The sequence below is a fragment of the Lampetra fluviatilis genome, chromosome 2 (genome assembly GCF_964198595.1).
Source record: "Lampetra fluviatilis chromosome 2, kcLamFluv1.1, whole genome shotgun sequence".
In the NCBI taxonomy this organism is placed as follows: domain Eukaryota; kingdom Metazoa; phylum Chordata; class Hyperoartia; order Petromyzontiformes; family Petromyzontidae; genus Lampetra; species Lampetra fluviatilis.
Genome location: NC_136276.1, coordinates 16,494,671 through 16,520,848, shown reverse-complemented (window position 1 = coordinate 16,520,848; position 26,178 = coordinate 16,494,671). Strand labels below are relative to the sequence as shown.

Sequence of the window (26,178 nt, the reverse complement as noted above, 5' to 3'; positions counted from 1 at the left end):
GTGCTACATGTGCTCGTAAGTTCTGCGATCTCGTGATAACCTCGGTTGTAAGAGTTGCGCTTTTATAAATGTGCTTTACTTACTCTTGTGGTTTTTTGAACGACTGGCATTCTAATGTTTTGTTTGGTTCCCCACGGTGTTGCGTTGTTGTTGTTTTCATTTCAGTAAAAAAATAAGAATTACACCTGCTTGGGTCTTTAGTGTTTTGCATACCCTGCGTTGCTAAAAGAACTTCCATATTTTTTGCCACTGGCATGTAAAGTGCTCAACCCTGGGCCTGTAAAGGGGGAGATTTAATGAAAAAATAAATAAACAACACGCTAAATATGGCACGCTGACCCAACACACACTCTCATATGAGCTGGCACGTGTGTGCCAAGTGCAGAGCCATCAAACGAGCGCCAACTTGGCAGTCGATCCACTGCATGCACCATGCATCCTCGTGCACACGGCTCACAGCGGCAACCCATGCGCACTGTCGCGTTGGCCAAATGTAATGCAACGGCGAGTGATTTCATCATAATCCGATTTTCATTCTGATCAATTCTGATTGTATAAAATCTTAAGCTGATTTACCGAACCGGCAAATTGGATGGGTTGGAGATCATGTAATTTCCAATTATGACCAAATCCGATCGTACACTCCATACTCTGACATTGGCGTGTGTATTGTCCACGACTTATGTGCTACGTGCAGCACCTCCGCTGTTTGGCACCTTCCCTGGCCCACACGCATGCAAGCACATGCCCTCTGTGCTGCGCCCAGAGAATACGGGTATCACAAATGCCGCCCACCAGATGACACATGCAGCGTCTGTCCACGTTCAGGGTTGCCAACATTTCGCCAGACCAAGACCACTTTATATTTCTCGTCCGGCCGAGGTATATCACCGCGGCGCAGTGCACTACCATAAAATTCAACACAATAGCACCAGAACTCTTTTACATAATTTGGATCTACCCCATGCTTCCTATATATTCAATTAATCCTAATTTATTTTCTTTCTACGTGACTTTACCGAAAGAACCAAAGAGTAATCCTGGATGGGGATAGACTCGTGACATATCTAATTAAAAAATAAGTGTTTGACATGGTCTGCATACCGTGTATGGTGACACGAGCCTGTAGTCCAGTTCTATGGAGACATTGTTGGTGGATCATTCAGATGCTCTGCGTTGATAAGGTACCAATGTGTAGGACAGTGAGATGCTGTAGGGGTGAATACACCTGTTGGTTCTTTTGCAGCTCGGGTGTTGATTTTGAATGTTCTCGCCTAGGTATTCTCTAGACAATTCGGAATGCTTTCCTCGTGCTCCGATCGGAATTTACTAGAGATCACAAGTGGAGAGCTAAATTTTGATTTAAAGCTCTCGTGACTGCAGGGATTCATCTTCTTGGTTCTTTCGGTAAAGTCACGTAGAAGGGAAGTAATTAAATAATAAAAATGAAACATAATTTTATTAAAACATAATTTTATTATGTTTTATTTTTATTATTGTATTACTTCCCTTCTACGTGACTTTACCGAAAGAACCAAGAAGAAGTGGAGAGCTCCCAAAATGAATCGTATGACACCGTTGAGGCTCTTCTGGGTAAACAAACAAACAATATGTATATACAGCACAGTAGTTGTGGTACGCACGTGTGATGGTGTTAACATTATTCAATGCATATTTTTCAGGTCACCTACAGAGATTAAATTTTTGTTGTTTTCATAAATCAAATAAATATATTACATTTTTGGTTAATTACATTCGTAAGCAATACAGTACATGTTATTTTTCATCGATTAGCACGTTTTGTTGCTTATGATGCGAAAGAAGTTCAACATACATACTAAAAAACTAGTTCCCCTTAATTGAGGTTCATCTGAAAATTTTAAATCTGGATTCGTGAAGAGACGCAGTAATGTAAAACCTAATTTTAGTACTGGATTGTACTGAATACACTGGATATTGAAAGGAGGCACGACTGCGCACCATCCTGAATAAAATGCACTCTTAAGCTGCACCACTAGAGGGAAGATTTGGCATACGTAATTTCCACAATCAGCGAGCGTCACTCGGTGGACGATGGCAAGTTTGCATAGCTCCAACTTAGGAGTTTTAAGAGACATGTAGATACACCATTGCGATATTGCGCTACTTATTACGACACGAATGTATGTTGACCTTCTTTCGCACCGTATGTAGTCAACCGTGCTCATCGAAGGTGCGGGGGAATGAAAACAACAAAAATATGTACGATCATATAATTATCATCATCATCATCAGACATGTTCTAGCCACTGCTAACTAAACAAAACATACACATATACAATCGCATAATCATCATCAGACATGTTCTAGCCACAACAAACTATATTCTAGCCACAACAAAGTAAAAAAAAACATGTACAACTATATAATCATCATCAGACATGTTCTAGCCACTGCTGGCATCATTATCTCACACGGTCTACAGTCCGTCTCGGGCCCGACACAAAAGTTGATCTCACTGCTACATCACCGCGGGGGAGTCGTCTTCCAGGGCGTTGTCACCCCTTTGGTTGCCACTTCGTTCTCATCCATTCTCTCCAGAAGGTGCCCTGCCTAAACCCACCTATTCTACTCAGCAGTAAATGAGACGTCTCCAGTGTATGTGTTTATTCTCTGATTCATCTGTTTTCTCGTAAAGCTTACTGGTTTATGTTTTGTTTTTATTATTTCCCTTCTACGTGACTTTACCGAAAGAACCAAGAATATATATATACTTATTGGTGCAATTAAAGGAATGTACCGCTCCATGCTTCTTTGCGTATTTTCTTCTATCTATTGTTCCAGTTTCTTTGTCAACGTAAATGTTTCTGATGGATATCACGGTAGGTAATGTGTGCTGACTGGCATGGACTTTTTCCCCTTTAGCACATTTGTGTTTATTTTTCCATCCGTTTCTCGTTCGCCTCTTTTTAATGGTTCGTTATTTTTGTTTAGTTTCTGCGTTCATTTCAATTGCAATGGTGAAAATATAACTGTTCTCATTTAACTGTGTTTATTGAAATGTATTTATGCATATGTTACATATAGTGCAGTATAAACGCTATGTGCTGCAGCTCAAACCTTCCTATTATCTGCGATTTTGCGAATAGGAATAACGCGGAGAGTAATAGCATGGATGGAACCACTGTTGGTCACTAATTCGATTTTACACAATGGAGTCTCTACTCGTTTTCTGTGACCCTCTTTTATGTGAATCCTGTTGACTGCAACCCTGAATCAATCCATACATCATTTAGTCGTTCACAAATCAGGTAATCCTTTTTGCGAAAATGTTGCGGATAAAGAGCTGTCCCCCTATATCTTAATTGACTTCACTGCAATATCGGCGCTTTACATAGTATCAAAGATCATAACAGTGTGTTGGTCACTTAGATATTTATCAGTGACACTATACATAAGTAAAGAAATAAGACTTACTCAAAAATTTAATATCACAAAAGTTGAAAGTGCAGGGCCTTCCTCTCTCGAGTGGAGTTTATTGTTTTTGTGTTATCAAACTATGATATATCAATGCTTAATGGACGTTAACATCTATGATTCACAATTTGTTCATATGCATTTGACCCGTAGCCAAAACCGTGGCAGTGGTTTTCCGGTGAGATATGACTGGATATTAATGTTGAAGGTTGACTTGTCGTTTCCATTACACATCTGTTAGCTATACAGTATTCTATCCATCGTTTATAAAACACCCAACAAACACACTTTCATTACTATCATTCTCTTTAAGGGAGAAGCGAAAAAGATCAGAATGTCTGAACACTTTCAATCAGACGTATTTGTATATAACACACTTCATCATCATCATTAGCCATGACCCATCCACTGCTGGATGAAGGCCTCCCAAATCTGTCAACATCTCTCACGCTCACACAATGCATCAATTCAACTAGCACCTGCACATGAGCTGATTTCATCACTCCATCTCCACGGTGGGGTGGACTGTCGGGCACATTATCTTGCTTTGCCTTCCACTCCACCCTCGGTCTCGACACCAGTCATCACCCATTCTAGTGATGTATCCTGTCCAAGCACACTTGAGTTACTGAACAATTTCTACGATGTCTCTAGCTTGCGTTTTATTTGGGTCCTAAAATTGTGTGTCGTACACTCTCCCCCAACCGACACAGCCAATGAATAAAATCATCACGTAAACAAACGTACCAATTTCTTACTGCTCCAGCACACCAACGGTAACGTTGGAGAGCAATCCAAAAAAATGTACAATGGGGTACAACGCTTCGCTGGTTAGTTACAACCAGCATGCTCGGGCAGTTGACAGAATTATATTGGCCGTGAAAGAATGCCTGAGCGTTGAATTTGCGTTTGTTCCTTAGGCTTGTGAGCTCTCCCTCCAACCACACTCGTTAGCATGGGGAGCAGGAGTGTAGTGCTTAGCGCGCTGCACTATGAACCCAGCGGCTCGATTTCGATTCACACTCACGGACAACACCAGTTATCTGAACCGGTTCTGGGCTTCCCCTAGATCGACTCAGCCTCAAATTAGTACCTGGTCTGGTGTGTAAACACTGCCACTAGGGAGACAAAGGCGGCCGGGCGTGGTGCTGGTCACTGACCCCCACGTGTGCCGCGCCAGCCTCTATAGATGCTTGCTAACAGCACTTTCCTCACCAGTTTGTTCAGGCTATACGGGGGATCTTTGTCTCTGCTGTCGCACTCAGGAGCACCTTGGTTTGGTTTTTGTTTTACAGGGAATGTAGTTTCTACCACAACTTCTGTGTGGGCCGGAGGCTGGCTGGATAAGATAAGAAAGGGGTGTGGTAGATGAGGGTAAATACAATGTAATACACCATTAAGATAGAATACTTATGTTTGCTTAATGAAGCTAGGATAATACTGCAGCATGGAATTTTGAAATGAATTGGTATTCATTACCTTCTAAGCCAAATCAAAAGCAATATTAAACATCACGTTATTAATGTTAAAGGAACTCACATTGAATCTTGTTTCATGTATGTATGTTCTACGTATGTTGAACTTCTTTCGCACCGTACGTAGTCAACCGTGCTAATCGGAGGTTCAAACGTTAAATGCATACATGCAACTCTATATATATGTACATTGTCAATCCATGAAACGTGGATTCTCAAACTCCTAACTTTGAGAAATTACGATATCTGCCTGCTGTTTCATTGCTCGATTTTACCGCACTACCATTGCTTCTCAGCAAAACATGTTTTAATGCGTGGAGGTCATCCAAGCACTATCCATCCCCATCCTGTTGAGCTTACACGATTGAATAAGTTGTGGTGCATTGTAGGTGATGTGGTCATTTGCACTGCATGCACAAACTGGTATGTAATAAAGGGGTTTTGGGTTATATCGCGTAAATATAGAAATGTGTCGTTAAACCCGCCACCACCCGACACAGCTAATTAGTAAGGTTTGTCACGTAAATAAAACATGCCAATGCGTTACTAGTACAGCACATCGGTGTGTTGGAGAGCAAAGCCACAACATTGACAATCTGAGTACAAATGTAAATGTTGTGGCTTTGCTCTCCAACACACCGGTGTGCTGTACTAGTAACGAATTGGCCACATTCTGTTTACATGGAAAACCTTACTAATTGGCTGTCAGGTGTTGGCAAGTTTAACGACACATTTATAGATTTACGCGATCTAACCCAAAAAAAAAAAACCTGTATTATGGATGATATTGGTCACGAAAGCCTACGTGTGAAACTGATATGTAATAAAAACAACATATATACATTTATTATATTATTCACAATGCAGTAAATTCATCGGTTACAATTTTGAAAGCCAAAAATGGTTTGAAATAAGATATCAAAGGGAGTTTCGACACTTGTATTAAGTTTCTTTATTCATGTCCATCGGAATAAAAATGGTCAATTACTTATTTTATTCATCATCGGACCAACAGCTCGATCTGTACCAACAAGTGGCCAAATGGTTGGCTGATAATGTGTGGCGAGGGGATTAAACTGGGTGAACCAGAGAAACCGCCTGCTTTGCCAGCCTCAAACAAAAAAAAACACAGAGGTCAAAACCACACCGAAAACAACAGCCGCTAGACCTCGTGGCCAGACAGGTCAAGTCGGTCAACTGCAAAGCTGTGAAAAACAAGTAGAAGGAAATAGATGTCACTGCAAATGGTATTAAACATGCATTGCGATGCATGACCTGTGCTTCATTAGACTGTACGTGCATAAACCATCACACTGCCCAGCCTTATCATCATCATCGTTCATCATCATTGTCAGTTATGATCTCTCCACTCTCGAATGAAAGACCTATAAAAACTGTCCTATTTTCCAAAATAAAAAATTATGCTACTCTTTCACCACCTGAAGGACACTCGTATATGTGTGGAGGTGCTTAGTTATTTCCTGCTGGTTATTTACATTTCTGTATTAGGGTTCATTCCAGTATGCAAGAAAGCTGCCAATGGAATAATTTTTACAAGTCAAACATCAAATTGGAATCATCAGCATTAAAATGTATCTTCATTATTTCCAATCTACAGCTGCACAAAGGTTTACCATATTATCGCCATGTCATTTGTATTCTGTGCTTTTGAAATATATATAAACTCCTGCATTTTTCACTCGTTAGCTAATAATCTACTACAGAGCAATGTACTTGGGGCCTCCTCCAGTAATGTTAGAGGGAGCGAAGTATTGCTTTAGCTTTCTTGTCCGTAATAACAACAGCACAGGTATTTCTTCAGTTGTGCATATGAACGGATTATTCAGTACATGTCAACCGAATGATGCTGTCAGAGCTGGGCTTGACCGAATTTTTGTACAGTATAACAAATAGCCAAGCTGAGGACGTCCAACTCAATTTGCATACAATCTTGTTTTTTTTCTTAAAATGGGAGCCTGAGATTCAAGCCTTGGATCATCGCGGTCCTGGCTCATAGCTCCGACAGAGGCTCAGCGCGAGCATTAACTCTTCTTTGGGCAGTGAGCCATTACTACTGCACCTCCTCTCTTCAACATTGCATCGTGCATATCCCTTTGTTTGGCAGCCATAGACTCACTGTGTATGTTGTTTTTCATTTGTGCTCGTGATTGTTTTTTTCACAATTAAGTTATTTGGTGGTAATGGTGCTGCATTGGCAGTGGTGCACAAACAAAATTTACCAAAATAAACTCTACACATGTGTCAATAACACTGTGGCCTTAAAAGGAAAATATATATTAGGCAACGTTTCAGGCAATGGCCCTTCTCTGTGGCACACTTCGGCACTTTAGTAAGAGTACATTTAAAGTTGTTTATTTTCTGTTTCATGTTAGTTGAGAGTCATAGGTGTGACATTGGGATGAACATTTAAAATGCAATTCCCTGTCTCGATAGATTCATCCACTTTAATTGCAGGCATCTGATGTGTACACAGAGATACGACCGAGTGCACTGCAGACAAGGTACATCCACCCAATGAGACAAGGTGTCATGTCAGTCAAAGACAGACGACAAATTAGGTCCAGGCAAGCATGCATAGCAAATGTGAAGTAAACATCAGAAAGTTCTTGCCTGATAGAATCCTTGCACTATTTAGACAAACGCTGTTTCATAAAAAAAAAAATGAAGAGCTCCGAACTTGTTACCGTGAATCTGAGGTGTATTTTGTTTATTTCACGTTATTTATTTTATTGATAAAGATCCCAACACACACACACAACCGCGAGGCAGGCACAGGTCACGAGCGCGTCACGTGTCGGGGCGACACCCTCTCAGAAAGGCGACCTGCTGGCAGCGCTTGGGCTCACATGATGATTGTGAGTAGCATGTTTGCAGGCAAGGGGAATGAGATATATCCTCACACGCGTCATCTGTAATGAAGAACTCACTGGCACAGCATCCGTTCACTATTCCGGTGTATAATTTTCGGAGGCATATTTTTGTCAAGCAATGCTGTCTTTAAATCAATCTTACGTGACTTTAATCTTGATTTGAAGCTCTCGTGACTGCATGAATCCATACTCTTTGGTTCTTTCGGTAAAGTCACGTAGATAGAAAAGAACAAAAAAATCACGACGTTTCGATCGCAACACAAGCGGTCGTCATCAGGCAAAGGAGTCAGCCTCTGAAGGCAAACTTTTTTTTAAAGGTTTGGGTATGGGCATAGCCCAAGTGTATCAACAGCACCAGGAGCATGGGCGGTGCATGAGTGCCAATGCAGCAACAATGGCAATGCAGTGGGCGAGTGTTCCGTCCAGAACAGTGTCAGAATTTTGCCGACAAGAATATTGTGCACTTATTTTGTAGACACGGATCAATCACATTGTCAACAGTGCAAGGACAAGTCACTGATGTGATTTGTGAGAACTTTTTGTCAAAATACAAATCTCTATGTCTCAATATATGAACTTTAAATTAGACAGTTTATTTTTTATTTTTGTGGGATTATGTAATAGTTTATACTTTACAAATAATTAACTTAGCCAGAAAGTCCGTAATTGGCATTAAACAAATGTATATCCAAAAGTGATGGAGATCAAATATTTTCTTACTAGCCTTTTGCCCATCCTAGGACGGAAGCTGTAAAATATTATTTATTTATTTAACTTTCAATAAAGAAACGTCAAATTGAAATCGATTTTGCGTAAAAAAATGTATTGCTTAGGATAGCAGTGACGTCACGTACGGATGTAGCACTGTGCTGCGAAGATTTATTTTTGACCATCACTTTATGTAAAGAAACGTCATATTTGAAGCAAGTTTGCGAAAAAACAAATCTTTCCGCTCGACCTTCTTCCGCATGAGTGTAAAAATGCACCCGCTCAGAGTGACGTCACGCGCGTTACACACATTTCTGTGCTATTATAGTAGTGTAATAAACGACTGGACCACGATGTCTGGCTCAGTGTCCTTTATTCGGTTCGTGCTGTACACCCACACGGCTGTCTTTACTCTGTAGCTTCTCCACGGTGCTGACTCCAATGTCGGCCCGATCCACAACAGCAGCCCCGCTGCTGTTTCTCTCACACAGCCCCCCTTGGCTGTACTCGCTGCAACTCCTCTCTCTCCACAGCTCTGACAGCCTCGTGCTGTCTCCCTCTCTCCCTCCGCAGCTCTGACAGCCTCGTGCTGTCTCTCTCTCTCTCCGCAGCTCCTCCTGGCAGCCACACCGCTGCCTCTAACACGCAGCCCTTCTGGCTGTCTCCTCTGCAGCTGCACACCACTCCGCAGCTTCCTCTTGTCTTCGGGGTTGGCTCCCGATGGCCGTCGGTGCCCCCCCTCTTCTCACTCGCCCGCGTGGCCTCACTCTTTTCCGCTCACACCCCGACTGACTTCCCCTTCCGGTTTACCCGCTTAAGGACCCGAACCTTCCACCCACGTCACATGACTCCACCCCCCGTGACGTCACATCCGGAAGGTCGCTTACGCCCGCATTACACCACCCTCCCCCGTAGAAAAATCCCAGCCGACCTCGGCTGACCAATAGCAAATCGTAATGCGGCGAACCGAGCTTCCCCCCCTAAAGGACACTAAGCATACAATGTAACAGCAAGAACAACAACAACAACGCAATTAACATCAACGAACGTACAAAAAGCATGCAATAAATACAACTGTAAGAAAAAAAATAACAAGACAGCAACAATCAACGAAACGTAAGCGATTTGGAACGTGTGCGGGTCGCCGGCCCGTCCCGGACGGTCGGCGGCCCACTCGCAGAACGGGAACGCGATGAAAGTCGAGGAATGACAGGGGGTAATCCCCCTGTCGCAGCTGGAAGTCCACCGACGTCCCGTGTCCCTAAAGAGTTAGTCTTGGGCTTGTCCTGTGACCGTGCCCGCAGCTGGGTCGGAAGGGCTGCAGGGCTCGAAGGTCCCGCAGACCTGGCAGGCGTCCTCCGAGCAGGGCCCCTCGTCCCCCGCAATGTCACGGCCGGCCTGTCTGGAACAGGTACGACAGGCGCTCTAGCAAGATCAATGGACGCAGGCAGGGGAGAGTCAGCAGCAACAGACCCCGGCAAGGCAACATTGGGGGATGACGCATCATGTAAGGGAGCAACATATGGTTTCAAGCGCGACGTATGCACAACCCAGCGACGAGACCCAATCTGGACGCGTGCTGACTGTGGGTTGGGAACCGCAATGAGGCGTACGGGACCATGCCAGGGTTTGTGCAATTTCGGCGAGGTCCCCGGACGTACCTGTGGACAATGAAGCCAGGCTAGGTCCCCAACCTTCCAAGGGCACTCCCCCTCAGACCGTCGCGCATATCGCTCGTTCCGGGCCTGGGCTTTGGCCGTAGCCACGCGGGCATTCTCCCGCGCCTCCGTGACTCGGCGAACCGTGTCCTGAATGTATTCAGGAAGTGGTTTACGAGGTCCCTTCACCCCAGTTCCCAATTGCACATCCACCGGCGACACGTTTTCCCGACCATACATAAGGTAAAACGGCGAATATCCTGTAGCCGCATGAGGCGTCATCCTGTACGCCGAAAACACCCCGGGGATGTGCAGATCCCAATCTGATTGTTGTTCACTCACGGTATGGCAAAGCATGGCAGACAATGTCCTGTTCAGCCGTTCAACCATACCATCCGTCTGCGGATGGTATGGGGATGTCCGTACTTTCTTAGTCCCAAGGCCCGCGCACACTTCCGCCAATAATTTAGAAGAGAAATTCCTGCCCTGGTCCGTGAGGAGTCTCTCAGGCGCCCCCTTATCCATAATATACCCAAACAAAAAGGCGTCGGTAATGGCCGCGGCCGACTGATCGGGCAACGGCCAGGCCATCGGCCAACGGGAGAGGTACTCAACCCCTACCAGCAAATATTTATTACCCCTCGCCGATGGTGGAAAAGGTCCCAATATGTCCAGTGCCACCAATTCATTGACTCGAGACACCTGAATCGACTGGAGAGGCGGCACGTAAGGATGTTTCGGCGGCTTACGTCGTGCACACGCAGGGCACGCGCGCACGTGCCCTACGACATCTGTCGCCATGCCGTGCCAAAAATAATGACGTTGCAACGTCAACAAGGTCTTCTGCACCCCTAAATGTAAGAGAGTGTCACAATGGAGGGTTCTAATCAACTCGAATCGCAAGGACGTTGGTACCACCAGGCGCCAACGTTCCTGGAACCCCTCCCGCCACATAAGCAGACCATCTCGGAGAGCGGTTTGCGGCCCCATAGCCGTACTCGGACTCCCATTGTCCCTAGCAGACCGCTTCCGCAAGGACACCAATGACTCATCCATCATCTGTTCCCGGATCCAGACAGACCGCGGCAGATTCAAAACCCCGTCAGCCGGTCCCGGTTCCATCGGAGTGTCCGACTTCTCGACGGCCAACGTAAGCGGCTGAGGGGGGTTTGGAATCGGCGAACACCTATGCGTCCCCGACTCACATTTACAAGGGGCGCGCCGCGGTAATCTGGAAAGTGCGTCAGCGTTCGCATGGCGCACTCCCTTCCGATGTTGAATTTGGAAGGAAAATTCCTGTAGCGTGTCCAACCAACGTGCCAACTGTCCGGATGGCTGGTCAATTTTAAGGGCATATTGCAAGGCCGCATGATCCGTACGCACAATAAAAGAACGACCGTAGAGGTATGGTCGAAATTGCCGTAGGAAAAAAACAACCGCCAATAGTTCTCTGCGAGTGACACAGTAGCGGGTTTCCGCAGGAGACAAGACTCGGCTACCATACGCCACGACACGCTCTACACCCCCTTTAGACTGTGATAACACCGCCCCAATACCTGTGTCACTCGCGTCCGTATCAAGAATGAATGGGTGATCGAAATCGGGATAATCCAATGTTGGGGCCGTGGCCAATAGATCACGCAGACTCCGAAAGGCCGCCTCCTCCGGCTGTCCCCAAACAAACTTCCGTCCTTTACCCGTAAGGAGATGCAAGGGCCTCGCAATCGTCGCAAAACCCGGCACAAATCTTCGGTAATACGAGGCAAATCCCAAAAACCGCCGAACATCCCCCACGGTGGCCGGAGTCGGCCAATCCCGGACGCACGCCGTCTTTTCCGGATCCGTGGACACTCCCTCAGCACTCACAATGTGCCCCAAATAGCGGACGGACCGTTGCAGTAGGTGACATTTCTTTGGTTTGAATTTCAATTTGGCAGAACGCATCCTCGTGAACACTGTCTCCAGCCGCGTCAAATGTTCATCAAATGTGCGGCTGAAGACAATAATATCGTCCAAATATATAAGACACGTCTCCCACTGCAACCCCGTCAAAACGAGCTCCATCAATCTTTGAAATGTAGCAGGGGCCGCATTCAATCCCATCGGGAGACAGTTGAATTGAAATAACCCCTGCGGCGTACGGAATGCGGTTTTCTGCCGTGAGGACTCGTCAAGGGGAAGCTGCCAAAATCCCGAAGAGAGGTCCAGTGTGGAAAAGAACTTAGCCCCCGACAATGCGTCGAGGGAGTCATCCATACGCGGCAGGGGGTACGCATCTGCCACCGATATCTTATTCAATCTGCGGAAATCAACACAAAATCGCAATTTGCCATCCTTCTTCTTAACCAAGACGACTGGAGCGCCCCATGGGCTGTTAGATGGCGATATAATGTCCGCAGCCAACATGTCTTCCACTGCCCCCCGTACGTGTTCTCGCTCCGCAGGACTCATCCGATGCGAATTTAATCGAATAGGGGCAGCATCGCCCGTCTCAATGTGATGGTAAAGCAACGAAGTGCGGCCCAAATCCAAATCATCGGAGCTGAACACATCGGAATATGTCAACCACAATTTACGCAGCGCACCACGTTGCTCCATGGACAGGGAAGAATTTCCGTCACATAAATGAGCAACCCAACGATCATCCGAACTCCTTGGCTCGGAAACCCCAGCAACAACTCCCCGGCTATGTGGACAATCATGGGTCGCAAACGCCGTAGTGGCATGTGCCACAACCGTACCGGCCGGGACACGGACGTTTTCTCCCCCCGCATTAAGCACCTGTAAAAACGGTAATTGATCCGGCCGGACGATGGTCTGTGCCCCCACTAACGCCAACCCGGTTGTTATCGTGGCGGACGGTGACAACAAGACCCCTACTGCTCCTAGCCGATCAGGCAGGGGCTTCCGATACCGCAAGGGTATAAGCATCTGTGTACCAGGTGGGATGTCCACAGATGCGACGGACAGCGCCTGCCCTTGTACGGCCGAAGCAGGTCGCCCCCAGGGCGACGGCAGAAACGAGATTTGACGGCCCCCCAGCAGTTCAATACAATTCTCATTGATTTTGATCAAAATGGGCATCTTAGCCAAAAAATCGGTGCCTAACAAACAAGGAACCGCCAAAGATCTCGATATCAACACAACACCCGAGGCCGACACATCCCCAATAGATATCTTAGCATCCACCTGACCCACGATACCCATGCTACCCCCGTTCGCAGCGACGCACGACCCATAAACCGGATGCACAGCCCCCGGCGGGATGCCCAACAGATGGAAAATGACATCCGAAATAATAGTCGCAGACGCGCCGGAGTCGACCAAAATGCGTACGTCCACCCCTTGTATAGACCCCGGTACAGTGGACGAGCCCGTAGCGGCCGCGACGACTCTCCGTGCCAACTTGCGCCACTGCGTGACCGAGCGACAAGGCCCCGTCGAAGGGCATGCTTTAACCACAACGTTAGGATGGCGCAACGACGGTGATGGGTGAGGTGTAAAGCCTTGCCGAGTGTCTGGTGCGTGCCGACATGCCTGTTTCGGAGGATCTTTAGCCGACTTGACCGGTGCCGAGGCCTCCTGCTGCGGCGGAGCCGGGAAGCGGGCCCAGCAGTCTCTGGCGTAGTGGCCCCTACGCCCGCAGCGGAAACATTCGGCCTCGTTGCGCCGAAGCGCAGGCCTCGCCTCCTGACGGCCCCGTTCTGGTAGCGCCGCGCGCGGTCTCGGCCCGCCGCGTCCCGTCCATGGAGCGGAGGCGGCCGTCAGTTGTTGAGGGCCCCGGTCATCCGGAACATAGACAGCCTGCGCAGGGTTCCACCCCAGCGCATCCCCTTCTTTGACGGGCCCCCCCGTCCACGCCGTCACTTGTTTCCAGCGACGGAGGTTGAATTGCGCATCGAGACACTTAGCAGCCGTCCGGGAAGTTAGCTTCTCATGCCCACACACAGGCATGGGGATCCCTAGATCCCGAGACAGCTCCAACATTTTCCCTAATATGAGAGGCTCGAGCAGGTCCTGTGGCGTCTCAGGATAAGCTGCCATGGCCAGCTCCAGCACCGCACCCCTGAACGCCACGGGCGACTCCTCTGGTGCTCGTTGTCGTTGAGCGAATCGCCGATGCGCATCATCTGGTGGCTCATAAGCATCGGCCATTTCTTGAAAAACACCACGTAAAGTTGCCTTCTTATCGGTCGTTATGGAACGGAAGAATCGGACAGATTCGTCGTCCAGGAGAGTCGGCAACACCTCCAAAGCCTCTGCATCGGTCCATCTTGCTGTGCGTACCGCCGCCAAGAAGCGGCAGGCGAACGCGCTCCAGTCCCCACCGACGGAAAATTCTTTAACCGTTGTAAGGTGGCGACTCCGACTCCTCTTCCCGCCGTCTTCCAATGGTGGTGGTTGTGATGGCAAATTCAAAATGGCGTCGGCCCGCGGCGTGGCCAAGATGGCGGTTTGGCGCCACGGAGCGCGCAAAATGGCGGCCTCTTGCCGCGTGGGCAATGGCGGCGGCAGGACAGGCAACGTGGCGGCCCGCGGAGCACCAATTGCATCATCCATCGTCCCTGGCGCGACGAGATGGCATAGATGCGCCAGGACGTCCTTAAGTGCCTCCAGTTGTACCGCCATCGCTTGCCATCGTTGATCCGCGTCTGATGATGTCGACGGACCCGCCACCGCCCCAACATCCTCCACTCCCGTTCCCGTGGTCGCCTCAGCCGGGCTCTCCTCCACCACCCCAACAGGATCCGTGGTTGGAGGGAGTTCGTCGTCGTCGGACGAAGAAGCCGATGCAGGCGCCGGATTAACTTTCTTCCTCACTTGTTTCGACATGCCGTTGCACTTCCGACACCAGTGTAATAAACGACTGGACCACGATGTCTGGCTCAGTGTCCTTTATTCGGTTCGTGCTGTACACCCACACGGCTGTCTTTACTCTGTAGCTTCTCCACGGTGCTGACTCCAATGTCGGCCCGATCCACAACAGCAGCCCCGCTGCTGTTTCTCTCACACAGCCCCCCTTGGCTGTACTCGCTGCAACTCCTCTCTCTCCACAGCTCTGACAGCCTCGTGCTGTCTCCCTCTCTCCCTCCGCAGCTCTGACAGCCTCGTGCTGTCTCTCTCTCTCTCCGCAGCTCCTCCTGGCAGCCACACCGCTGCCTCTAACACGCAGCCCTTCTGGCTGTCTCCTCTGCAGCTGCACACCACTCCGCAGCTTCCTCTTGTCTTCGGGGTTGGCTCCCGATGGCCGTCGGTGCCCCCCCTCTTCTCACTCGCCCGCGTGGCCTCACTCTTTTCCGCTCACACCCCGACTGACTTCCCCTTCCGGTTTACCCGCTTAAGGACCCGAACCTTCCACCCACGTCACATGACTCCACCCCCCGTGACGTCACATCCGGAAGGTCGCTTACGCCCGCATTACAGTAGTAATAAAGGTGATAACGGGTGCATGATCTTCATTTACATTTGCAACTGATACAGAGTTTAACATTTTGAAGGCAACCACAAGGTTTTATAAAAACGGTGATACATGTAATAAAACACCTACTGCAATCCTTGCATTTTAGGGATAACATTAAAGTCTTTTTTTTTCTTCAAACAATGGTACATGAAAAATGTTTTAAACCATAACAAGTGTTGAAAAAATATACACTAAAACCTATAGGGTTCCTTACCTGAAAAAGCGGAATTATATTATTGAATGTACAAAATATATGATGTGTGCTCCTTCTCTCTCTCTCTCCCTACATCAAATAAAGAATGCCTAATGGTTTACTTTTATGAGACATGTTGCTTTAATTCTAATAGCGTATGAAAAAAATGTATTTAATATTCAGTGCTAATCAGGATATAGAGTATACATATGCATTAGCTGCGCACCAGCACACTCCGTATATACTTTACAGCCCCGGGGAGGGCAGAGGTGACTTTAAAAATGAGAACGTGAGTGGGAATTGGTGCGGTGCCCCCCCCCCCAGCAAGCACGTAACTATGGCACAGGCAAACACCATGCCCCACCCCACCTCACCATCTGTCACAGCGTCTCTCCTTGCGTAATGCCACAGCACTTGCTCACAGCATGAATTTTCGTAGGGTGGCAGATTTATTTAAGCGCCGTGCAAGAAAAGCCACGGCAAACACTTGTGACAGCCACGACGCACGAAAGGAGCTGTTTTCCAAGTAAATAAATAACGCAAGCACGTACATTTTCAACAAGCTCGAGCAATTATGACAGTCATCGTCGCGAGTGAGTTCTTGTAAGTGGAGACAATATTTTGCTGCAGTTATTCCATCACAGTGTTTTCAGCCAAGTTTCAGTAAATATCCAATGCCTTTTGCATTGCCAAAAAATGTGCAATTAAAATCATGTTGGACTCCAGTACATATATATGTACATATATATAATGAATTGTTGAAAATTCTAAATCAGTGATTTAGAATATTCCAATGTTAAGTACTGCATTGCACGATAGAACAATTAAATATACAAAATGAATGTTTCGTATTCTTATGGAAATCTGTCATCGGTAACAATTCCAAATGAATCCCACCTGAATAAATGTGTATTGTCTAATAAATATCCTCACGTGCGTTTAGTTATACACAATGTAATATGTTTAATAACTTTAACGACTTAAATTGTAACTAAGGTAACACGTGCTGACTTATAGCAACAGTGGATAAACCATGATGACAATACGTTTTTTGTCAACTTCAACTTTTAATTTGAAAAGGTAAGGCCCATTGAGCTATATTCTCTTTTTCAGAAGCGACCTGGCCACAAATAGTAGCTCAACGAAGTGGCTTGTCATGTTGAAACGTATAGCAACCAAATACTCCAAACGATTGTTGATTCTAAATGTGGTGGGAAAAACCGGAGGACCCGGATAAAAATCCACGCGATCACGGGGAGAACATGCAAACTCAAAATATACAGGCGTCAAGGTCGGGATCGAACCCACAACCAACTAAGTCAACTAAGTCAAGTTCTTGACCATGACTTTAAAATGGTTGTGCCTACATTTTAAACGATAATTTAAAATTGTCACCTAAGTAATAAGAACATTGTACAATTTGTATACAGCATTGCACAATAAAAAATTATATTGACATACTTTTTTTGTTTTGTGACTGAAATCACATATTTCCAAAATGAAATTGCAAAAACAAAACATCATTTTGATATTGTTGATGTTGCGGATTGTTTTTCACTTCACTTGCAGAGTTATCTCCAAAGTTCCAAATATTAAACTGACGTTTATGATCATATTCAGGACTTATTTTGGCACAGTGCAATACAAGATATTGAATTAATGTAATTGTTATGCAAATAAAACTAATACAGTAAATAAAAACATTTATCTACATTAAACACTGTATTATTGAAATATTAACTGAAATACAATATTGCCATATTGTTGCAGTACAGCTGTATCATACAACTATTAACCATGCTCCTTTTCAGTGACTGAAAATGATGTGTTGTGCAATGTCAACATCAATTTAAGTTTCTGGGGAACATTCTCCGTGACACGAAGTTGTCTAGCGACTGCTGACCGCAGACCACATTAACAGGTGACCGAATGTTCAGGCTAAGCGTGATCCAGGGCTTCAGTCACACTGTGAATATTTGTGCAATAGTGGACACACCTGCCACACGTTTTCAAGAATACCACAATTTGTGGGAACAATTTTATGAAAACATTCTTCTCCTTTCATACAATTTTGACAACTATGCCATGTACACTCGCGTAAATGGTTTTTCAATAACACCGCGCCATTTCTACACATCCCTGTGTTGTCTTGAGTGTGTATTTAGACAAATTATTTAAAAATACTGTCGGAATATTCAACATTTCATCCAAGGTCTTATGCTCCTTTGAACAATGTATAACCTGTATGTAATAAAAAAGTTAGTGTCCATTTTTCTAATGCTGGTAGCTTATATTTACAGAATATTAATTATATCTCTGATTTATATCACTTCACGTAGTATTTGAATAATATGGCAGATAATTCACGTTAATTTAATGTAAAAAAACGAGTCACAATTTCACCTGGCTGACCTGTAGCTGGCTGGGAGCACTTTGAGACCACAGCATATGTTGTACAAGAGACACTTGTAGGGAGGCGCGGGTGTGAATAGAGTATAAAGGCGTGCAATCTCTCTTTAAAATTATAATCATTCATTGGTTCACTAGAGATCCCAAAACCTTGCTAAAAGCATCACAAACTCGCTGTCCTACACACCTCCGTACGATGCGAAAGAAGTTCAACATACGGTACATACATGTCTGCTTCCCTACCACGTAATTCGGATAATAATACATAACCTACGTTCATTAATTAGTATAATTATTAATTACATAGTCATAGCGTGTGCAAAGCACATGATTCACCCCTAAGTTATGATAATAATTAATAATAAAACTTGGTCTCAATCATTATTTAATTATTTTTATTGATTACGTCCAGTCATCGCCTGTGCAAAGCACATGTTTCATTCGCCACCACGAGCACGCAGGCAGCTGCTGTGCCATGCTCCGTGCCCCTGGCCTCTGTGCCTGCCGTCTGCTGCTGCTGCTGCTAGTTCACGTCACCTGCACGGCCTTGCGCGGTGCGCTGGCCTACAACCTGGACGTGGCAGGCGCGGCACTCATCCGGGGAGCCAAGGGCACTTTCTTTGGATTCTCGGTGTTGCAGCATGCCTATGAGAATGACACTTGGTAGGTGCATGCTCTTTCTGGACTTGTGATGTGCGTGTATAGACTAGATTTAAGTAATGCACTATTAACAAGAGATGTAGTGACTGAGTTGCGTGCGATGTATTGTCGGCTCAATAGTTGGATATATGTTTGTGTGTATGTGTGTGTGTGTAAACTGGAGTCGTCCACAATGAGTGAGTGTATTGTTTCTGCAAACCATGTGTATATATATGTCACACAATGGTAAGTGAAACGTGCATTGGTATTTGTATACGTGATTGAAAAATAAAGGGGTAAAGATGCGTACAACTGTCTTCTTAACAAAACCGACAGATATTGTTTGTGTCACTCCTGTATGTGGCAATTTAAAGTGAGTAAACTACACATGCAATTTAAATTCGTTTACCGATTACATAACCACGCCTGGCATGGGAAATAAACCACGTAGCGGACGAAATTGTCTCCAGATGGTGACCCATGCATCAACATATTCATAAATATGAGGATTCTATCATCGTATAAAGAAATAGAGATAAACACAGCACAGCAATTCTATGCATTTCCACGACTGACTTATGCAGACGCTTATGCGCGTGCATGCACACACACGCATGTGTTGCGTTAGGTGCCAGCGGAGAAAATCTGTACGGCTTGCGTTGTTTGTGCCAGGGTGTTGATTGGGGCTCCTCAAGCGCAGTCAGGCGCTGAGCGCTCTGGGGCCGTGTTTAAATGCCACGAGGACGGCGCAGGAGGGTACAGCTGCAGCGAATTACCCATAGGTATGCTCACTGCCTGGCTGGCTTGCGTGCGTCTCGTTAACAAGTCTTCACAATACCTGCTCACGCATATTTATTTATGTATGTATGGGGTAGGGTGAGAAGGGGGGGGTCAGTCAATAATCTTTTTACCACTCAGATAATAAAACGACCCGCATTGTTTTTTGGGTGTTTATAATATCCACACCATGTTTTCACCAGATAAAACAAGCGAGATTCAGAGCAGTGGCTGATGGAGGTTTTTTGATGTACAAATTCGCTCAAGATCGACGATCTTGGATATCGGTAAATAAGCAAAATCTCTTTTGCAGAATGGAGCTAAGTACGAGGCGGGATTATGAGTCTGGTGACACTTGTCTTTACTCCATAGTTTTGAAAGCATGAAGTTTTGGTGGATGACATTAATACGCTAAATTAAATGCTATGATGCCTAAATGGTAAAATAGATTTTTCCACAAAATTACCATCAGACTAAGTTTTTTAATTATCACATCAGTGACGAGAAGCCATTTAAATCATAGTCAAAGTTGTAAAGAGCAGATAAGCAATGTCATTTGTCACGACATCACACTGACACAGAATGGAAATAGTTTTGAATGCCCTGAAAAACACATCTATTGAGTCTAAGATGTGCTACAATTCAAGACATACGTAATTATCAGAGACCAAATATAGGCACCGTTGCAGAATACAGCGATAGTAATCGTGCAATGAGCACGGCGAATGTGGCACTTTAACTGAGACGAACTTCTAAAAGAATCCTTCACACGTAGGCTTTCGTGACCAATATTATCCATAGTAGAGGTTTTTTGGGTTAGATCGTGTAAATGTGTCGTTAAACCCGCCACCACCCGACACAGCTAATTAGTAAGGTTTGCCACGTAAATAAAACATGCCAATTCGCGACTAGTTCAGCACACCGGTGTGTTGGAGAGTAAACCCACAATATTTAAAGGTGCAGCCCTACAATTGCTTGCTCACCCCACTGCTGGCAGAAGGGCCTCCACTAGAAAAAGCTACAGACAACATCTCTCTAGGGTACATTGGCCTACTCTTCCATGCTGACCAGACGTATTGGAAGAGGTGTGAACACCCACACATTATCCCACCACACGCGAACTGTCGCTCGCCTAAGCGCGCCGTACCATTTGTACTGCCGAGTTAAACAAAAAAATAGGCAGGTAGATGACCAAAACCAAAAATTCGCTCATTATTTCCACTGTCGCGCCAGGATATCAAACCAAACTGGCGACCCCCCGGATTGCCAACCATTACCCGATGGCAGCATCTGTCCTATTTGTACTGTACATCAAATGTGCTTTTTAAATTCGTTGGCATTATCCACATTAAGATGCAGCACAGTGTTTTTGTTTTGTTTGAAATAGCGCTTGTCGCATGTCCACAGATAAGCGGACTGGAAATGTGTGTGGGACCTTATGTCGGGAGACGCGTGCAGACCAGTGGCTGGGGGTGTCACTGGCGAGGGAGGCTGGTGGTGGCGACAGCAAGGTCATGGTGAGCGCTTTATGAACAGTGTGCACAAGCATTGAGGCCCCCCCAGACAAAGATCCCCCGTGTAGCCTTAACAGACTGTTGGGGCAAGTGCTTTTAGCGAGCACTTATCAAGGCTGGCATGGCACACGAGGGGGTAGTTGGCCAGCACCACGCCCGGCCACCCTTTGTCTCCCTCGTGGCAATATTTACACACTGCATCAGGTACTCATTTGAGGCTGATTCGACCTAGGGGAGGCCCAGGACCGGTTCGGAAAATTGTCACTGGGTGTTGGCCGTAGCACTGCTGTTCTCCACGCTCCCCTCCACCCGCACAAGGGTTTTCATGAGAGTTGTAACCTCTAGAACCTAACCGTGAAAATAAGTCAAGTAAGCAATGGAAATGTTCTTCAAAGTTGGAAATCAAAAAATAGATCTATGAAGGAAAATCTTGGAAGAAAATCATATTTTATCAGACCGTGGTATCTGCATTAATCGATGATATATTTCTGGACCATTTTTATATATTTTTAGGACTACATTGTGAGAAATCCACGTGCCACACAAGATATATTGTTTAATGTTGCATTCTGAATGTATTGTTCTCAGATAACACATTGCATGGTGCAGAACTCACAATGATGGTTATAATGTAATCATCAGCGTATATATTTCTGTGGCAGAGCTGTTATCTCACAAGCAGCAGATTATGAGTTAAAATTTAAGTCGGGGGCTGACTCAGCCTAAATCCATTATGGGTCAATAAAATAAGTAATACTTTGTGAGAAGTCCACAGTGGTTGTCCTATAGAGAGACTTCCCCTGAATACAAGAATGTGGATTTCCTCTGCTGACTCAAGACTGCTAAAAGATGAATATTGCCCTGTGCTCTGTTGATATTGGTGACATTCTGACTTTTAAAAAATATCACATGATCACGTCGCACTCAATACATAGCAGTACCATAATGCTTTGAGTTCTGATAACTGTTTACACATAAAATCACAATGCATAGAGAGGGACTGGGATCCTTTGAGCTCTGTTACCAGTTTTAAAATAAAAAAACTTTTGTTCAATACATAGAGGCACCGTAATGCTCCGAGTTCTCTGAACTGTATTGTTAACCATGATGCGTCATGCTTCGTTGTTTTGGTGCCCAGGCCTGTGCCCATCGCCGGGCCAACGTAAACCCAGACGACATCTTTCCTCACGGCATCTGTTTTCTCATTCCTCCTGACCTGAAGCCCAATGCAGTGACTCACACCAGCCCCTGCAGTATCGGTAACGGCCTGCATTATTCAATATCCCTGCAATGCGAGTGACGGTTGGCAGGGCTCCATGGGTGTGCAGGCATGCACCATGTCGCACAATTAATGAAATAGCACAAGGGCATGCGAGGAAAATGACTGTGGAGCAGTTTGGTTTATGAAATAATGAATCTACATTGGATATGTCCAGCACTGAGGATTGTTTCATTTGTACGGTCGCTCGTTACCTTCCCCACGGACATTTCAGAAAGCAACACAGCAATAATGTAACGGGGTCTTGCAACAAAGCTGCGCGTCTTTGGCTGTTCTGAACTCTAGTATATAGTAATTCATGAATTATTATATATATGATGTTTATAATTTGAATCTTATTTTGAACGAATTCCGAGTTCATCAGCACACAAGTGATAGTGAACGTGTATGAACTAACACTTGTTCAGTTCGAAGCAACATAATTTATCAGGTCGCCTTGGCTAGTGGCCTAAGCTGGTTGCTGTGGCATCATGTCTGTGGCCAGGCCCTGCAAATCACAAACTTGGGGGAAGAATGTGTTTTCCTTTGTCCCAGAAGGTATAACTGGACGGGACTTTTAGTTAATTTAAACACAATATATATCCTTGGATGCCAATGTGGTCACAGCAATGTGTGCAAATTCGATGGTTGCGACTCAAAATCTGGATTTGACTCCTCTACTAAAAATAAAATCAGTATCACTTTGCGGGCAGCCACAGTGGTTGTCTTACACTGACTTGCCTCCGTCATAATAATGTAATTTGTTCACTATTGTAATGTGCACCTTCTTTCTAGCATTGGTTCAGGATATGAGCATTGCTCAGTACTCATTTGAGCTGAAAACCACTTTGAATTTGAAACGTGATATATAATTATGACCAGATTGGTTCTATAGCTTGAAAGAAACGTGGTCACGAGGACCTTGGTGGTGTGAATGTGGTTGTTTCACCCTCCGTGCAGGTGCAGCCAACGCCCACGATGAGATGCGGCAACACGCCTCCTGCCAGGCTGGAATGGCTGCCTCCTCGGCCACACAGGTGGACATCTGTTGAAAAAGCGCTTCATAGATCATCGAATTCCTCCAGTCTAAATACATGTTCTGATTCTGAGGTGGTACTTCCCTCCCCTTCCCCCCCAAATGAGATTAGGCAATTGTGTGTTTGTTGAGTTGGCAACAAATAAAACTATCTATTTTATGCGACGTAACAATTAGTGGACTTCACAGATGTATTCAATTGACATTCAGTTGCTGTAACGTTCGTTGGACGGTGTCGTCGTAGAACTTCATGGTGCTGGGCGGTCCTGGATCCTTTAACTGGGCAGGCACTGTGATGCTGCACAACGTGAGCTCCGGCTTGACGCACTTCTCCACCCCTGACACCGTCGTCACGAAGGACAGTTACCTTGGTGAACCTGAACGCATCGCAGTCACGCATCCACTGCGCATCTCTCCACACACGGCAACCAATTCATTCCCAACAAGGGAAAACAGTTTTACGTTGACGACAAATTGCCTAAACACCAAGCAATGTATATTGAAATACCGTGTTTGAAAGAATTCTAAATTGTTGTGTTGACTTTTTTTTGTTTGTGTTGACTTTTACCATGAAGGCTATTCGGTATCAGCTGGGATTTTTTATAATCGAAAGACCCTGGGCGTCGTAGCTGGAGCTCCGCGCCAAGACAACGTGGGAAAAGTAAGAACCAACATTCATGGCCTTGGGTTATTGAGTGAGAATAATGATCCCTGAAACTCTTTAATCAGCAGCTTTTCAACAGCCGCTGTGACAAAGAGGCAGTTGCGAGGAACAGTGATAATTCTATGTTGAGACTGGGCTCTGCCATGAGAATGTTGAATTTCCACCACTAGCCCACGACTACTCCACGCTTGGTTGAGCGGTCAATGTATAGAATAAAAAAAAACGTAATGTGCTCTACACATCCGTGGACAGTATTGTGCACGACAAGAAGAAAAATGGTGCGTAGAACCTCACTTGGAGGTTGGCAATACGTGAGCTGAGACCTCTTAGGAGACAAGATGGAGACCGAATGGCACGTGTGCTCTTCTGCGGCAGCATCACCGTGAGAAGTGTAGTTACGATGCGCAGAGGAATCTTACGATCAACCGCGAATGGTCGAACCACAGGGGCGCGATCGGCAAATTGTACTAAATTTGAAGCGGATGGTCAAATCCGCGATGCTGTATACAAGTTGGAGTTTGGTGATTTGTTGGTCGTTGCTTTGTATTGCATATTTTCATTGTATTGATGATTATTGATGGTTGGTTTTACTTTTTGGGATTCATTGGGTTGTCCAAATGAGCGGGAAATAACAATGTACGTTACGACCATGCAATTTGGTAAGAAACGTTTGTGTTATATTGCACACCAGGTGTACCTGCTGACATTAGTGGAGGGTGAACTGCAAATAACATGGCAATCCTCGGGAAAGCAGGTATGTATGTGTGTGGATTTCACACCTGATGACGATTGCTTGTGTTGCACTCGAAACGTCGTGTGAATTTTTATTGTTTAATATTTTTATTATTTTATTATTTCCCTTCTACGTGACTTTACCGAAAAAAACAATAATATAGTCATTTACTCGTTGTGAATAAACCTTGGAGTGTGCAGGATGTTGGAGAGCTATGTGATCGTCGACACGATGGCATTTAATCAGTTTGCATGGGGTTCGCAGTTCGAATTCCAAAGTGGACAAATAATAATAATGCACAGGGTTAAGGACTCTGTGATATTACTGACAACAGTTTGTCATTCATGGCGAGTGTCAAAGTCCAGCATCTAAAATGTAAAGTGGAATCACAATCACATAAACACATTCTGCCAGCTGTGTATTATTTATGCAGATGCGAGCATCCAATTGCTCGCTTCATTCAGTATGTATTGTATCTACGTGGGCCCACACCTGCTTTGGCAAAAGTCACTGAATGAAATGTATTACAAAAAAACAAAACCCGATGGAAAAGTCCGGTCGTTTTTTCTAGTTCCCCAACTTACCCGAGCATCCTTCGCATCGATGCATTTCATTTAGCCGCCCGCCAGCGATGAATGGTCCCAAAATAGAGAGTCGATTGAGTTAGCGGAGCAGCGCCACTCCCCTCTGCGTCGGTCGCGCAGCCGGTGACCGTGGGGCATTCCCTGTGCTGTCGTCTGCAGCTCGGCTCGTATTTCGGCTCCGCCACATGCGCCGTGGACCTGGACGCTGACGGCCTGGCGGACCTGCTGGTCGGGGCGCCGCAGCACAGCGAAACGCGCGACGAGGGCAGGGTGCATGTGTTCATGAACGCCGGCCAGGTGTGCTAGGCTGGTCACGGGAGGGTGGCGGGGGGAGGGAGGCAGCAGCTGTACCAAGCGGGGACGAGGGAGGCAGCATGAGCCGCTGCAGTCTTCACGATTGACCTTCGCTATGTTGATGCATGAATGTATGGCCACTGTTGCCCGTATGTCTGTGCAACTGGTGTTCGCTGGTGCGTATGTGTGTGCAGTGTGTAAGTAATCTCTTTCGTATGGCTGATGTGGAAAAAGAACAAAAACTGAAATTTCACACTCAGGTGGTTAAGGCAGATAAATGCGTCCAGAGCAGTTTGGCCCTGAAGAGGGCCGTTGGCGTGACTTGTGTTGTTGCTCAAGAGACCGGGGTGATCGATGTTCGGCACCCGCCCCGTTGATAAGTAATGCAAACTTTGGAATGTCCACCTGGTGCTCCAATGGTGCCATCA

At 45.8% G+C, this 26,178-nt stretch overlaps 1 protein-coding gene across 1 annotated transcript in view; it reads left to right on the top strand.

Moving 5' to 3' along the window:
• The first annotated feature begins 18,726 nt into the window (after positions 1-18,726).
• LOC144937883 (integrin alpha-9-like) overlaps positions 18,727-26,178 on the top strand; it is a 39,661-nt gene continuing 32,209 nt past the window's right edge. Inside the window, exons 1-9 of the mRNA XM_078865443.1 lie at positions 18,727-18,914; positions 19,563-19,672; positions 21,075-21,184; positions 22,320-22,440; positions 23,400-23,476; positions 23,720-23,846; positions 24,051-24,136; positions 24,831-24,893; positions 25,616-25,753. Coding sequence (XP_078721569.1) covers positions 18,727-18,914; positions 19,563-19,672; positions 21,075-21,184; positions 22,320-22,440; positions 23,400-23,476; positions 23,720-23,846; positions 24,051-24,136; positions 24,831-24,893; positions 25,616-25,753 — 1,020 coding nt within the window. The remainder of the gene's footprint in view (positions 18,915-19,562; positions 19,673-21,074; positions 21,185-22,319; positions 22,441-23,399; positions 23,477-23,719; positions 23,847-24,050; positions 24,137-24,830; positions 24,894-25,615; positions 25,754-26,178) is intronic.